The following is a 15,242-nucleotide window of genomic DNA, read 5'->3' as shown; positions in this document are numbered from 1 at the left end:
AGGAAGGGGTCTTTCTGTCATCAGAACTCTGCAAAACTCGCTCTGAAGCTGTCATATAATGACCTGGTTAAACAACCTGGCAGCAGGTAATGCAGGTGTGCCTCTGTGGAGCCTCCAACAGCAGCCTGTTCTTTAGTTCTTCTGTAGTGAAACATATATGCAGAGTTTATAAAGGTTTGTGGCATTTTTTCTTGTGTGAGCAAACAACGAATCAATATGCTGAAGGCCCCCACATGACCAGCAGCAGCCCTAATATCGTGCATCGATTTGCAGTCTAATAATGGAAGAATAATAATGTTTACCATAAGCTATTTCTCTGTAAGTTCTTTGTGACACCAAAGAACATTAATACAAACTCTCTAAAAGCATTAAATTGCTGCATGAAATTCTGTAAGTCACCTGACTTTGATTTCCTGACATGGGTCCTGATTTTGCACTGATGATTCAGGTTGACAAACACCAAAATTGTCCAATTACATAAAGCATCATTAAGTGTAAGACTCACCTTTGGAAGACACCTGGACAAAGGACAAGTAAGGCACAAGGGGGATGGAGTTCATGTCACTGGCGGACGAGTTTAAATGGCTGCCATTGGCAACACTGGCCACAGAGCTACCCATGGCCTCCATAGGGACAGGGTCGTCACTGCAGAGGAACACTTCAATGGGCCCCTGTTTGCTGCTGAGGTGGACCTGGAGGCTCTGAGCAGAGAGAAGTAGACAGAGTGCTTTTTATTAAATACTCTCTGAAAACTAGCTGACAGTAGACACTTACAGTGAATTGTGTCTTGGGAGGATGTGGCAAGAACGTAATGTAATTTGTTGCATCAGTTCAACAATTAACCACCCTCTATTGTCTGACTGGAGTATCTGAGCCAAAATATTGAGTTTCCTTTACAAAAAAAGATTAAATTAATTGATTCAGTTGAGTTACAGTTCGGCCTTTTAGTTAAACTACTGTGCTTCTCCTAGTATACAAGCACCGGGCGAGAATCTATTTATTGACAGAAGTATGTCCGATTCCACCATAGCAGGTGGAGATATGCCCCCTTTCAGCTAAATGCAACAAATCTGTATTATTTATACAGTCTATGATATAGACCAAATCACAATCATACCTGTTTATATACAATAACTTTAGGGTAGAAAATGTACATATTATCAAACAGCGCTGAGTAAACTACACTATTTAAGGATATTTTTACCGCTTTACCAAGCTGTAAGACAGCCCTTACTGACGGAGATTTGAATTCGTTACATCAAAAAAAAAAAGAAGACTCCATTTCGAAAATAGTTATTTTACTCCACTCAACGGCGGCGCTGCTGCTCTACTGCTGCCTCCATCAGCTGTTAGGGAAGGTAAAGAGGAGACAATATTCAAATATAGTGAACACTTTAACTGGTACAGACTTTTTTTTCTCAATTAAAAACACAAGTCCTTTCTTTGTGCTTAAATGTTTTTTTAATGCCTGACCCATTTTGCAGCACCCCTCCCCCCCCGTAAGTAACGAACAGTACCTATCCCTAACCAAAGAGGGAGGCCGGCGCAGCGACAAGGACCACGCACAGAACGCTGAGTCCAGTTAAAGTCCAACTGAGGTGTTTACATGACAGAATAGCTTGACCTCCAATGGCATTACCTGGGTGTGTTAGTCAGATTTCGAGAAGTTCAATTTAGTGCGATTTCAATGGGACCAACATGTTTACATGTATTTTAAAAGTCCAGTTTTAGTCGGCCAAACACAACAATTCCACTTTTTTCAACATCACAAACGGACTGTGTACCTCTTCTGGGTGTGGCACCTCCAGCGTCGTCTCTGCAGGGGCTTTGATTACAATCACAGTCTGTTCTTTCAAGCTGGGGATCCTCTGGACATCCTCGTAAGTTAAATAGGCAAATGTGATCCTCTAGGTTAAGGAATATAATCAACCTTGACTGGTGTTTGTGTGCAGCTGGGACTACACTCAATGACTAAGCCCTAAATTATAATCATAAGAGAATCATTAACAGTGAGTGGAAGCATTAGGAAGTATTTATCTATCCAATCTACAATAAAAAAACACTTAGCTTTAACTGGCCTTTAGAGCCATTATCAATTACTACATTACATTCTAGACTGACTTAATTGAATGTGAGGTACAACACCAGAAGAAAAAAAGGCTCAAATTCCAATCAAAGGATATCTCTGACTATTCTGGTTCTCACACAGCTGATGAACCTGCAGCGTGCAGCTTTGGATCAACTCGTCCAGCCTCCTCTCCTCCTCAGCGAGAGTCCTCAGCTCTTCATCGATGTGCAAGTTCACTTCACCGCCCCTGTGCACACACGTTCAAGCAGCAACACAGGGTTAACATTACAACACACATCACTTAATGGAATACTTCACCCTTAAAATGAACATCTGTATATCAAGTATCCACAGCGTAATACTTTGAAACATATAGCCTCATCTGCTAACACTACCACCACTACAACTCATTAAGTTAGACTGTTACTGCAGCGCTGTTAAAAGTGATGATGTAGTCACTGTAAGCTGGAAACAAACTAACAGTTCTCCAGTTCATATATTTTTAGTATTTGCAAGTCATGGTGTTGTTTCATGGTCACAAAATGCGACTAAATAGTTGCGGTCTGGATTTCTGCAAAAGCCCTACTTGTGTGTCTATGAGAGGCAGAGAGCTCTGTGAGAGATGGGGAAAAACGGAACGCCAGAGAAAGTCTCATGCCAGTGGCAAAAAACCCCCCCAAAAAACGGCTGTCTGCTCCAGAGCCGTGTACAAGTATCGAGTCTACTAGCAATGGAAAAGGAGTTTACTGCCTATTTTTAAGAGGTTTTCCCAAGTTTAAAAACCCGCATACATCAGCTCATAAGCTGCACTTGAGCAGAGTTCAAATGCATGTGCATGCCAAGCTACTTGTCCTTTCATAAGACTGTTTTTACTGACATGAAATTGTAACATTTAGGGAAAATGTATGAGTTTGAGAAGTTCTGGGTATACAACTGGAGGAATGTGGCGAAATGCAAACCCTGATTATTTCAATCCATGAAGAATGTTCGCCTTTGTCCCTTCACTATGGACCCATGAAAGAAAAAACAGTTTTCTTCATTAATTCAAGTTAACAGCCGGTGATTAATTAATACACAAAAAGTCATTTTGCAGGTGAAGTATTCCTTACAGACATCAAACTTATGTGCAAGCTTCACTGATCATGAGGATATTAAGGTTGAGACAACTTAGCTCAATAATAATGCTAACTGTACATGGATAATGAAGTCATTACATTAAGACTGAAAACTTAAGTCTGTTGTTACATCATTAAAGCATGTATAATAATAATATATATATAATATATTACGTAGAGATGAACCATAATTAAGTTTGCTTGTTAAATATAACATCAATTATTCTCAACAAAACCCACTTACAAAGCTTAACTAGCCATTATGTGCATTTATGAGTTGTCCTTTCCAAAGTGCTCTCACTACAACTCATCCACACATACTTACAGCCACTCCACCAAGTTTTTAGACTTCTTTTTGATGAGTTGAATCCCTTCAAGGACATGGGTGACGTCATAGATGCGTCTCTTCGTGGCACAGAGTTCCTGGCAGACTAGGTTTAGATCCAACACCCCATCAGCCGATTGGTTCAGCATGTCTGCAAACCTCCGTGTCAAGAAACCGAGCGAGGTGTCACTGCATGATCTCTTGAACAGCGACTTGCGTGCTACGGGATCGGAGGCGGGAGCTGGAAAAACGGGTGAGGATTGAGAAGTTGTCAGGCTGTAATGTTTTCTTGACAGAGTCTTTAATGAGTGCCTCTCATACGTCACAGTGAAGTGTTTTTAATTTGATTATAACGCTATTTGCCATTCTTCTGCTGCCACTGAGCGCAACAAGGAGTGGTTATACTACGTTTTTAATTTAAAAATTCCAATACCATAACATAACACTGTTTAATCATCAAGAATTCCCTAATTTTAATTTTAATTAAAATTACTTTCCCTGACATTCTTCTGCTCTGTCTGCACCCTGAGTAGGTTTTGTGCTGCAAGACTGAGGTGCAATATAGTGCTCCTAACGAACGGTCCAGATCCAAAAATTTAAAATCAATTTGTTGTGGAAAATGTTTTAATTGTGGCGAGCTGCCACAAATAAATAAGTGTGTGGGAACCTGTTGGAAGTGGTGTGCTGAACAGATCCAGGATCTCCAGAGAAACAAAGCAGATTAGAAGCTACTTCTGAAAAATCGCACTAATACTACTTCACTTAAAAAGTAGTGCAGGATAATGCACACATAGACTCAAGTAAATTTAGAGCTGCTGTATAGAATGCACAAACACACACCAGATCACAAGGCCATTCACCTTGGTAGAGATGTTCTGATGCTATTTTTGACTTCCCAGTAAATTTTCCGATACCTACACTTGAGTTTCTGCTGATACTGAGGACCGATCACATAACATTATGTTCAAATAAAATTTATCAGCTGTATACTACAAGCCTGTATGGATGTGAAAGGATTGCTATCCTTGTTGTATGGCATGGCTCAGGTTAAACACTTTGTGAAACATGAACAAATACATCCCTGAGGTGTCTTTAAATGCTTTATATTATTTATAAGAACTTGGCAAAACTAGTGCCATAACTCAAAACTGCAGCCTTGAATACTGTACATGTTGCTGTTTTACTGGTGGTACTTTCCAGGGTAAAATATTAAGTTGCTGACATCTTGCCAACAGTTACAGTATTTCTCAGAAACCAATTCTTGTTAGCCGCCGTTAAACAAGTGTTGCCAGTGACTGCACAGTGCAACTTTAAGTGTAGAGACTGTTAAAGAGTGGCTAAGTAAATCTAATATCTGGGAAACATGCTTTTTATCCAGGTGTAAAAACTACGTTGATGTTTATTAATAAAGTACGTGATATCTAATCTGTGCATTGATTCAGATACTCATTGATTACTGATCCAGCATCATTAGTACTGGAGGCTGTTCTGATACTGGTATCTGTATTGGGAAAACTTAACAATATCAGTTTAAAGCATGTGTGTGACACCAGCAAGCATCACTTCAACAAGCATTGCAACATTGCAACATTGACAGTTTCCACCATGAACTCAACTAAATGCTTTACTGACCAAACAAAAGATAGGAATTGTTACATCATAGTTTACAGGCAAAACTTTAAAAGCGCAGGCTGGTATCTTCCACTGTTCTTGCCCAGCACAGTGCGCTTCTTATGCCTTTTTCATTCTCCATGTTTTGACAATCTTGGCAGTGTTCTTGCATATGGTTTGCATGTTGACAAGATAGTCTATTTTTGTTTAATCTTGGAATTTCCAGCTCAGCTCCTACAATAAGCCTAAAAAACACTGTGTAAACTAAATAATTACATTCATACAGTTAAGTGCAAAAAATGATCCACTGAAACCCATTCAAACAGCATTTTTTGGTCCCACAGCCATCAAAGCATAAGAAAATTCTGAAAATGTGGTTAAAATTCTGAAAATGTATGAATATTTGATTCTTATGATTAGGCCTGATGTTTGATTAAACACAATAACTAAATGAGAGTAGAACAAAAATATTAATGTACAATATCTTGATTAAGCTTGATTAAAAAGAAAAACAAACAAAACACATTTTATGTTCAGAGCTATACAAGTGTGTAATATTAAAGCAAGCCCTAAGGGTTAAAAACAAGTCAAAGTCTTACTCTGTCCTCCCATGTGGGATGGAGAGGCCATTGGCTTTGTGTCTTTGGAGGTCCAGCCACCATCCTGAAGATCCTGAGGGTCACCGCTTCCAGCTCCAGCCTTCTCTTTACCTAAGTGAAAGAATACAGCATGCATGATAACAATGATTTGTATGACAATGCCAAGCAACTAGACTTACAATTAAGTTAAGTTTGCAATTACCTCCTTGAATAATGTGGCTAACAGGGAAGCCATTTTGGGCAATTATCCAGTATAAACTAGTCATGAATCCATTGTATTCGGTTGTGACTTAAGCTGCATGTATTTAGAAGCAATATTTGTGTCTCTAAGTGAAACACTAAGCTCATGTTATCACCCGGAGCTGGTTATTCAGTGGAATTAAAGACTGTCCCTGACCTGTGGGTTGGGACAGGAGCGAGCTTCCCTCCCCAGTGTTTTTAGCTAGTTAGAGCAACACCTCCCATCCCCCTTCCATGCACACCCACGGCCTACAGTAGTTTGCTTCTGCTAATAAGGGACACAGTGCGGTTTACAATGACCTCCTTACCGATGGACTCCACACAAAGTCGGTTGTTAAACAGCGCCGTCCGCACGTGCGGTGCTCGAGGGCCAAAGTGTATAAAAGTACGTCCCGACAAGCCGCGGTGTGATGCCCCAGCCCAAAGCCTCTGCTTAGTCCAAGGTAAAACAAACGTAAAGCTACCGGAAATACAACAATCTCGCCGAAGCTTCAAAACTACACCTTCAAAATAGAAGCATCGTAACCACAGTCTCGTTTGCTCGAACACGTTTGTCTACTCAGATGTCACATCTTCAAGGCAGTTCTCACACTGCCCCAAACTAAAAGTCTCCGGCCAAAATTAGACATTTTGTCTGCAAAATGCTCTAACAATCACAATACATTAAACATGTGAAACTTGAGCAAATTGGCTTGATGTATCTCAAAAAAACAGAAAGAAGGCATTCAGCAACAAAAGATTTTCTTGAAGATGAGAAACAGCAGGAGTGCCTGCCATTCATACCACCGGCGCTAATGGAAGGGAATACACCTTAGAAGAAAAAAAAACATAAAGTGGGATGGGGGGTTATAACAAAAAAGTGGTATAAAGTATCCTGATCAAGGCACTCAGGATGGTTTGAAAAGCATAAACATAGTGTCACAACACCCTTTAGAAGGGCTTAATTGATGCGCATTGGCATATTTTTCATGTCTCTAGCCCTAGCACTCAAAAAAAAAAAAAGAAAAGTATTCATATTTTTATACTGGACAAATTCCATGTAATGGTAAGCTAACACCTACATATTTAATTTGATTTACTTTGAAAACATAAAAAAGAAAATAGAGAAATGTTTAAATCAACAAGCAGCAAAAAAAAAGTATTATTTACACACGACATAGCACATAAAACAAAAGAAATGGTGAAACACATGATGACTTCATTTATTTTGAAAGAGGACTGAAAAGAAGTACACACTTATTTAATCCCACCCCTTCCTTATAAATCATGAATTAAACATGAATATCAATAAATATATACATATTTATAATATAATAAGTATTTTTATTACTATGATTATAATTAACCAGCTTCCCTATTAATTTAAACCTGTACTCTAATTAACTGAAAGTATATGCATACACCCACATACCCACATCAAATAGCTGATGGTGTCTTACTTTTATTTTGAGAGAGAAAACTTGGTTTTCACCAGCAATATTTTTTCAAACTAAATTGAAAAAAAGAACTGTAATTCACAGATAAATTTCATTTCCTTTTGTATGTGTCAAGTCTACTAATATAATATGTACTTAACTATTAATAATTTTCAAACGCATTGACCCCAACAGCAGTTTTGTTTCCCCGTTTACTTAAATAACAACTTTTTTTATTCTGAAGACGGATTTAGCACTTCCGTTACAATCAGGCTAGCCGTCGCGAGCTTGACGTAGCTAATTTTCATTGCATTGTGGGTTATTAATAATGCTAAATGTCAGAGGAAATACATTGGCCTCACGTATGTGACCGTGTGGTTAATTTGACAAACTAGACAGAAACCCAGATATAAGTATCTAAGCATAAAACATCTGAAAATGAAACTCGCACGAGCGACAAGCTCGGAATAATAATAATAATAATAATAATAATAATAATAATAATAAACACGTCCAGATGGTCCGTTCGTTATGAAATGGTTATTGCGGTACGTCATCTAACGTTAACGTTACTGTACTTTTAATGATAGAATACAGATGAAATAGTTGAAGTTTTGAGTAAATAAACTAACGTGGGCTAACCTATCTAATTATGGACACTCAGGACTTTTTACCCAGCTACTGACGTCACCCGACATGTTAGCATTTCATGTTCTGTCTGAGTTCACGTAACGTTAGCTCCCCACCAGCTCTCTCCATTAATTCTTTTTCCATTAAAACGTCAGTTACCTTAACTCGCTCGAGTTCACATTTCTGCCCGTTCCCGGTTGTTGAGTCCCGGGAGGTGTGGCGTACTTTGTACCAGACAGTTCGGAGAAGAAGAGTTTCGCCTTCGCAGTCCTGGACGTGGGCTGGTGGACCGTACGCTCGAGCTCTTCACGGACCACACTGCGTTAATACCGACCTTCCATACTCCGACACCGAGGAAACCGTATTTCCACTGCCACTCCATCATTTTACCGCTTGACATTTATCGTTAATGACGCAGATAAATTTTAATTCTAAGGCAGGAACCCCCGTTAACACGAGAGGGTCTTCAACGCGCATGCACAACCCACACTCCCCGGGTCAGTTTTAAACCCAATTTGCATGTCAATTGCTATTGGCCACCTCTATGTGTACGCAGTAGGCACGAGAATAAAGGGCTCTGGTACGCCGTGAACGTCGAACGGAGCTCTAGCCGACCAATGGCTGCAGAGCACGGGAGGAGAAACTAATGGCATCACTCAGAGCCCTTTATTCTAGTGCACTAGCATGACTTTATGTGCTACATTTCAGTGTTGATGACTGAATTAATATTTTATAATTACTGTATATTTAACCCTTAGGACCCGCTTTGATATTACACACACACTTGTATCGTTGCACAAAATGCACTTTCCAAAATCGAGCTTTGATAAATATTATACATTATTATTTTCTACTTTCATTAAGTAAATCTTTTAACTGATATCAGGCATAATCATAAATATCAAATATTCATTAATTTTCAGAATTTCAACATTTAAATACCATGCTTTGTCGTGATACCACTATGTTTTTAGAAGGGGAAAAAAAACAGAATAAAAATACATTATTTGCAATATATACATGCAAAGTCAATTTTCTCTCTTTTTTTTTGTCAATGATTTGTAGGAACATTGACTAGGACAGTGCACCTCATGAACATAGCAAGTATTTTCTCTACATGCCAAATATGGTTTTAAAAAAAATTACACTATCAGGTGGAAAATAGTAATAATTACAAATTCCATGGCAAAAGCCCAGACTGTTGCATTTAGCAGTCTGGATGTTACAGTTTTGTTTACACAGTCTGTCTTACGCTTATCGTAGGAGCTGAGCTGGAAATTCCAAGATTAAACAAAAATAGACTATCTTGTCAACATGCAAACCCATATGCAAGAACACTGCCAAGATTGTCAAAACATGGAGAATGAAAAAGGTGTAAGAAGCGCACTGTGATGGGCAAGAACAGTGGAAGATACCAGCCTGCGCTTTTAAAGTTTTGCCTGTAAACTATGATGTAACAATTCCCATCTTTTGTTTGGTCAGTAAAGCATTTAGTTGAGTTCATGGTGGAAACTGTCAATGTTGCAATGTTGCAATGCTTGTTGAAGTGATGCTTGCTGGTGTCTCACACGTGCTTTAAACTGATGGCAATGTTGTTAAGTTGTCCCAATACAGATACCAGTATCAGAACAGCCTCCAGTACTGAAGTACACCAGTGTGTTTTAGACTCATTGTAGGAGCTGACCTGGAGATTCCAAGATTAAACAAAAATAAAAAGTCTTGCCAAAATGTATGCCATATGCATGAACACAGCCAAAATTATCGGAAAAAAAGATGCACGTAAAATATGAAAAACAATCGTTTTGTTTAATGCAATGGGACAGTGCCTTGAAATTGTCACAAAGCAAAGTGCCTTGAAATTGTAACTTTATATTGTTTAAACATATATTGGTGAGGAACAAGTACCCAAAACAGGGAAAAGTCAATGAGTTTATGCAAGAGAGAATCATGTATATCACCATATATCAATTTCAGAGACTGAGTACTATACAATGACTGGGCCCTAATTACAATTTTGGACAAAAGCTGTGAAATTTCATACAGGTTTATAAATATGAAAAAAAAACATTATTTCCCAAATCTCCACCTTTACATTTCTAACAGCACTTCTATACTTATAAATTACATGTTTCTCAAACTGTTAACAGGTAAACCTGTTCTATGAAAAATTATGTTTCAGGTCATGGATTTCACAGCTTAGATTTAAAATTATTCTCAGCTATAAAATAGATTATTACATTTCACTTGATGTTTTATACAAAATCTGCAGGTTTGTTGTCCTGTACCAGCCATGAGGATGAAAATGCAGTTTGCGTCCTGCATCACATTTGTCACTGAACCATACTGAGATCACCACTGGTATGGAGCGTCCAGCTAACTAAGTGACAACACTTACACTTCAGTATTGTGCCAGAAATCCCATTTAGGACACTATTAAGCATTAACACTTTGAAACATGAGCAAACTGGCTTGACTTCTTTCAAAAACATGGAAAGAAGACAACGAGCAACTTCAGAAATGGCCCAAAAATTTGCATATTTGTAAAAATGTATATGATGTACTCTTTGTCACAAAAAATATCTGAATAAGGCAAAAGAAAAGTAAAAAACCAAAAACAAACAAGAAAATAACCTAAAGATATGCAAAAAAAGAACAGAAAAACAAACAAGAAAATAACCTGAAAATAAGCAAAAAATGAGAAGTTAAAAATAAACAAGAAAATAAGCATAAAAGGAATGTAAAACAAACAAGATAACCTGAAAATAAGCAAAAAAGAAAAGTTAAAAAAAACACAAGATAGTAACCTGAAAATAAGAAGAAAAAGAAGGAAGAGTAAAAAACAAACAAAGAATTCTTTTTAAAAGTATTACCAAAAAAATAAAAAATAAAAAAAATACCAGAAAAAAAAAATTATATTCATTTTCTGTTGCATAATCCAAAATGTATTATTAGAACCTGACTTTCCCCTCATTCCTAAACATTTTCTTTTCTTCCTTCTTTTTGTGTGGAACCTTTCTTACCAAGTTGCTCACTGCCTTTTTTCCCCCCATTTTTTCAGTCGTCATCGTCAAACTTGATCTTCTTGCCCTGGAAGGCCAGGATTTGTCCTTGCTGCTCCTTCCTTTTCTTACTGGCCTCCCAGGATGGATGCAGGGCCTGCTGCGGTGCCTGATGGGAAAAGACGCCTCCACCTCTGCGATCATTTTGCCTGAAAGCCTCCCCTCTGCCTCGCCCCCTCCCTCTGCCCCCTGAAGGAAAGCCCCTCTGTGGTGACAGCGGCCCCTCAGGACAGGGTTTGCTGAACTTGGGCCCTAAATTTCTCTCTTCTCCTTTCTCCTGCTTTTGGAACTTGGGCTGTTTGTTGAAATCTCTGTTATGACCACTGCCGCCTCTTGGTTTCCCTTGGCCCCTCAATTTTTCCCCACCTCTCCCTCGGCCTGCTCCTCTGCCCCCGCCAGGCTTGGACGCAGAGAGGGAGGAACAAAAAACAGACTGAAGTGAAGTCGCTTTAGACTTCAGTCTGGACTCCAGCTCATCTAGTTCACTCTGAACCTGCTCTGCTTTCCCCCCTTTCTCAGCTTTCTCTGCTTCTGCACTTTTTTTTTTCTTCTTCTTCTTGAATTTGCTCACTTTTCCCAGAAAGAAGCCGTTGTCGTCATCGCTCTCCTCGGACTGGGAGGACTGCTTGTGGAAACGCTCCTCTGTGCTGTCGTCAAAGTACTCTTTCTCTTCATCATCGGATGACTCTATATCACTCTCATCCTCATCTTTAGGTGCCGAATCAAGATTAAGTGTCTTTTTTGCACCTTTACTTTTAGTTTTCACAATGTCATTTGCATCACTACTTTGTTTGAACGCTGCTTTTACATTCTTAGACTCTGGCATTTCTTTCCTTTGAGCAGCATCAGCTGAAGGAGTTGCTTTTATCATTTCCTTTTCAGGTTCAGCAACAGTTGCATCTTTATTGTCTTTAAGGACACTATCTCCTTCCTTACTGTCTATTATTTCTTTTTTCTCCACTGTAACATCCTCTTCTTTCTCACTCTTTCTCTCTCCCTTTGTGTCAGGTGACTGTGGAGTCACCGTTGCACCTTTATTTTGCTCCTTCCCCTTCCCTCCCTTCTTTCCAGCCTTCATCCGCTCCTCTTTGAAGGCTTTCACAGCAGCTTTGATGGCCTCAATCTTCTTGTTGAACTGAGGGTGGGTGGCGATGCGCGCTATGGCCCGGTCCGAAATAGTAGACTTGGGGTTTTTGCACACCTGTTCAAAGTTGAGATTCTTCTGCAAGGCTGTCTTGGTCACCTGGAAACAGGGGAAACAGTTTATCCACTTAGACATTTTACCAAGTATCTCCAAGACAGCCTAGCTGCAGACACACGGACCTCCATAAACACACGCACCGTAAGAACTCCATTAACGCATGTGCACAACAGATATCAACACATAACATCCTCTCACAGCCACAGCTGGTGGTCTTTGTGTTTTATTTTCCTGTGAAATAACAAATGGATTCAAAGACAAATGCATAAAGTTTTATAAGTTAAGAGGCTCTATATAATATTATAAATTGCAAATTTTGCAAGTAATAAAAATATGTTCAGTCGAGAAATTAGTTACATTGGATTTCAGAAGTTTGGATATTAAATGTTAGTCAATGTAAAGTCACTTAAATCTTCACCAACTCAACAGTTTGAAATGCTTCCATCAAATTAAATCATAAACCTTTTTTTTCCTATAAACAAAGTGAGTAGACTATGCCTCACTGGAAAACCCTCAATATTTTTGAAGACAGAAAGAATAAAAGAAACTTTAAACTAAAACAAATGGTTTATTCCGATACCAACATGATTCAAACAAGTGATGGGATGTACGTGTCCATTTACACAAGTACAGTAATTAAGTCATCAAATAAAATAGCTTCTAGCTTTGTGTCAAACCACTCAGTGACCTCGTCTCGCTCAGTATAGCACGGCCTCTTGCTCTCCTGTCCTCCGTCAGCAACACAGTTAATACATCCATGGTGCTAACTTCAGTGGTTACACTGCAGCCTGTTTTGTGTCAGATGCAGCTCTCTTGCTCAATTCTAGACCAGTTTCAGAGACTGTTACTCCAAGTAGTCCCTTATCTACAAAATTGTGGGAAACTAGGGTCCAGGCTGAAAAATACCATAGTGACCCTTTCAGAAACCTACCAGGTCTGGTGAGAGGACCTTCATGGCGTGGATCTCCTCCAGCAGTCTGGCAGCTCTCCTCTGATTCCTCTCTAGTTCCGCGTCTTTCCCCTTCTTCTTCTTCAGGGCGCCATTCTGCCGCAGCAGCTTCCTGATGATCAGAGCCCTCACCCTCTTCACCTCCTTCCTCATCTTCACCACCTCATTGTTGAGGTTCAGGCCCTCATCCTTCTTTTTCTCTTTGGGTTTAACGGGCGGTGGAATGCTTTTCTCCATTTTATCAGCAGCCTGTGGTATGGCTACTTCTTCTTTTTCCTCATCATCTCCACCCTCCTGTTCCTCACCTTCTCCATCTTTCGCTTCTTCTTCATCTCTGGTGTCATCTTCTCCTTCTTCCTCATTTCCGGTGTCGTCATCTCCTTCTTCCTCATCCGATTCTTCCTCCTCCTCTTCCTCAATCTCCTTCTCTTTTTCCTCAGTAGATGGCACCATTTTCTCGACCTCATCCATGGTAAATATTATCTGCAGAAACATAAATCCATTTCACATTGTTGAGGGACTGCAATCTATTTATCAAAGTAAGGTGTTGGTTGCTATATTTTATATTTATGTCATGAACCTTCAGCCTCCCTGAGTGACAGGGGGGAAATGCATGACCTTCCCTTTACCATAAATAGCCAGATTTCACAGTGTCTGGCTATGATCAAATGTGAAATTTTGGAGATTTTTAAAGAAAATATGCCTTTAAAATCCACTTGCAGGTTATGGAATTCTGATGATATTTACATAAATAGAAAATACAACAATTTTAAGCTGTATTTCCCTCCCTTTAGCCAAGTCAAAAACACAGCCCCCTCCCCCGTGCTTAAAAAATGATCTAAAGTGCCTTGCCGGTGTTGTGGTAAACACTGTTTCCCTGCTGATATGCGTTACCTACCTAAACCAGACCCAAACCATCTAAGCAACTGTACTTTATTTATCAGAGGAAGAGGGTGGCTGAGTTGTAATTTTTTATTTCATCTTGACCTTCCCCACATCTATAAATGTTTGTCCTAATCAATCATCTTCTCTCCACCATAAATAACTTTTCTTTTGTATTCACACTAAATGTAGACCGTATTGAAGCCAATGCAACTAGTACACAGCGCTGGCGTTTGTTGTCACCAAAACAAATGTCTCATTTCTTGAGCCAAATGCAAATCCTCCTTAAAAATGATGTGTTCATCAGAAACTGCTGTTGCTGTTTATACAGTTCCTGGCTATGATAAATTGAAATAATTTATAAATAATTTATAAAGTTATATGTCCCTCGCCTATGCCAAAATTTAATATAAAACAAAAAAAACAAGTAGCTCCCCAGTGCTTAATTTTTTGTAATGCCTTGCCTACCACCAATGGAGGCCCTTGCAATTACAGGTGGGAAACATTATTCAAAGGGGAAACACATTTGGACACAACACAGATTTTACCCCCCCCCCCAAGAAATAACAAACAGTCCCTATCTATCTGACTTTAACTCAATTGTTTTCACTGGAAACAACCACAGCACAACATGAAATAGTGAAAACAACAAGCTTACATCCATATTACCAATACGTTTAGAAAAAAAATCATTGATTTTCGTCACTGCAGACGTGCGCCCTGCTGCATGAAAATAAAGAGCGCAATCCACGTTATAACATCTTCAAATTACACCAGAGACTGCTTTATCGAAATTATAGGGACATTTCTACTGTAATTTTGCAGCTGAATAAACTTAAGACAAATTACAGCTCTGTTAAGGGAGTAACAAAGTGGTTAATTGCCTGACCAAGTCTGAAAACAAACGTGGTTGAGCCAGCATGGGTAACTTTTACCATGTCACACCATGTGTATAAAGGCTTATTTTACGTACCAGTTGCATTCAAATAACGAACTACGGCGCATAAACTAAAATAACACTGCCATAACTCATTAATATCACACTTACCTCTCAGAAGTGAATATTAAACATTTAAAACTGACAGAAACGTCTCAACCGGTAGCGAGCAGCCATGTTTTCTACGCCTCCACGACGTCATGACGTTAGA

The 15,242-nt window shown here is 39.1% G+C and overlaps 2 protein-coding genes across 4 annotated transcripts in view; both read right to left on the bottom strand.

Annotated features, from left to right (window-relative positions):
• Positions 1–8,366, bottom strand: part of e2f3 (E2F transcription factor 3) — a 102,811-nt gene extending 94,445 nt beyond the window's left edge. For 2 of the 3 annotated variants that reach the window (XR_006106770.1, XR_006106769.1), the window contains exons 1-6: positions 8,163–8,366; positions 5,719–5,829; positions 3,509–3,749; positions 2,184–2,315; positions 1,785–1,899; positions 506–701 (exon numbers count right to left, since the gene is read on the bottom strand). Coding sequence is in view for 1 of the 3 variants with exons in the window: in XM_042505958.1 (XP_042361892.1) it covers positions 506–701; positions 1,785–1,899; positions 2,184–2,315; positions 3,509–3,749; positions 5,719–5,749 (715 nt within the window). In the remaining 2 variants the exon portion in view is untranslated. The remainder of the gene's footprint in view (positions 1–505; positions 702–1,784; positions 1,900–2,183; positions 2,316–3,508; positions 3,750–5,718; positions 5,830–8,162) is intronic. The other variant, XM_042505958.1, reaches the window with a different exon arrangement.
• Positions 8,367–10,933: 2,567 nt separating this feature from the next.
• srfbp1 (serum response factor binding protein 1) lies at positions 10,934–15,228 on the bottom strand. Its single transcript, XM_042506644.1, has 3 exons — positions 15,143–15,228; positions 13,195–13,695; positions 10,934–12,305 (listed from the first exon to the last, which is right to left on the bottom strand). The coding sequence occupies exons 2-3, from the start codon at positions 13,681–13,683 to the stop codon at positions 11,058–11,060; spliced, it is 1,737 nt and encodes a 578-aa protein (XP_042362578.1). The 5' UTR covers positions 13,684–13,695; positions 15,143–15,228; the 3' UTR covers positions 10,934–11,057.
• Positions 15,229–15,242: the final 14 nt, after the last annotated feature.

Source organism: Plectropomus leopardus, chromosome 18 (genome assembly GCF_008729295.1).
Source record: "Plectropomus leopardus isolate mb chromosome 18, YSFRI_Pleo_2.0, whole genome shotgun sequence".
Lineage (NCBI taxonomy): Eukaryota > Metazoa > Chordata > Actinopteri > Perciformes > Serranidae > Plectropomus > Plectropomus leopardus.
This window is presented reverse-complemented; position numbering and strand designations above follow the sequence as displayed.

Excerpts from the sequence above, each read along its gene's own strand:
- srfbp1 (XM_042506644.1), bottom strand. The coding sequence starts at position 13,683 with ATGGATGAGGTCGAGAAAATGGTGCCATCTACTGAGGAAAAAGAGAAG. Across the intron at positions 12,306-13,194 it reads AGGTCCTCTCACCAGACCTG|GTGACCAAGACAGCCTTGCA; the intron begins GTAGGTTTCTGA and ends CCCTGTTTCCAG.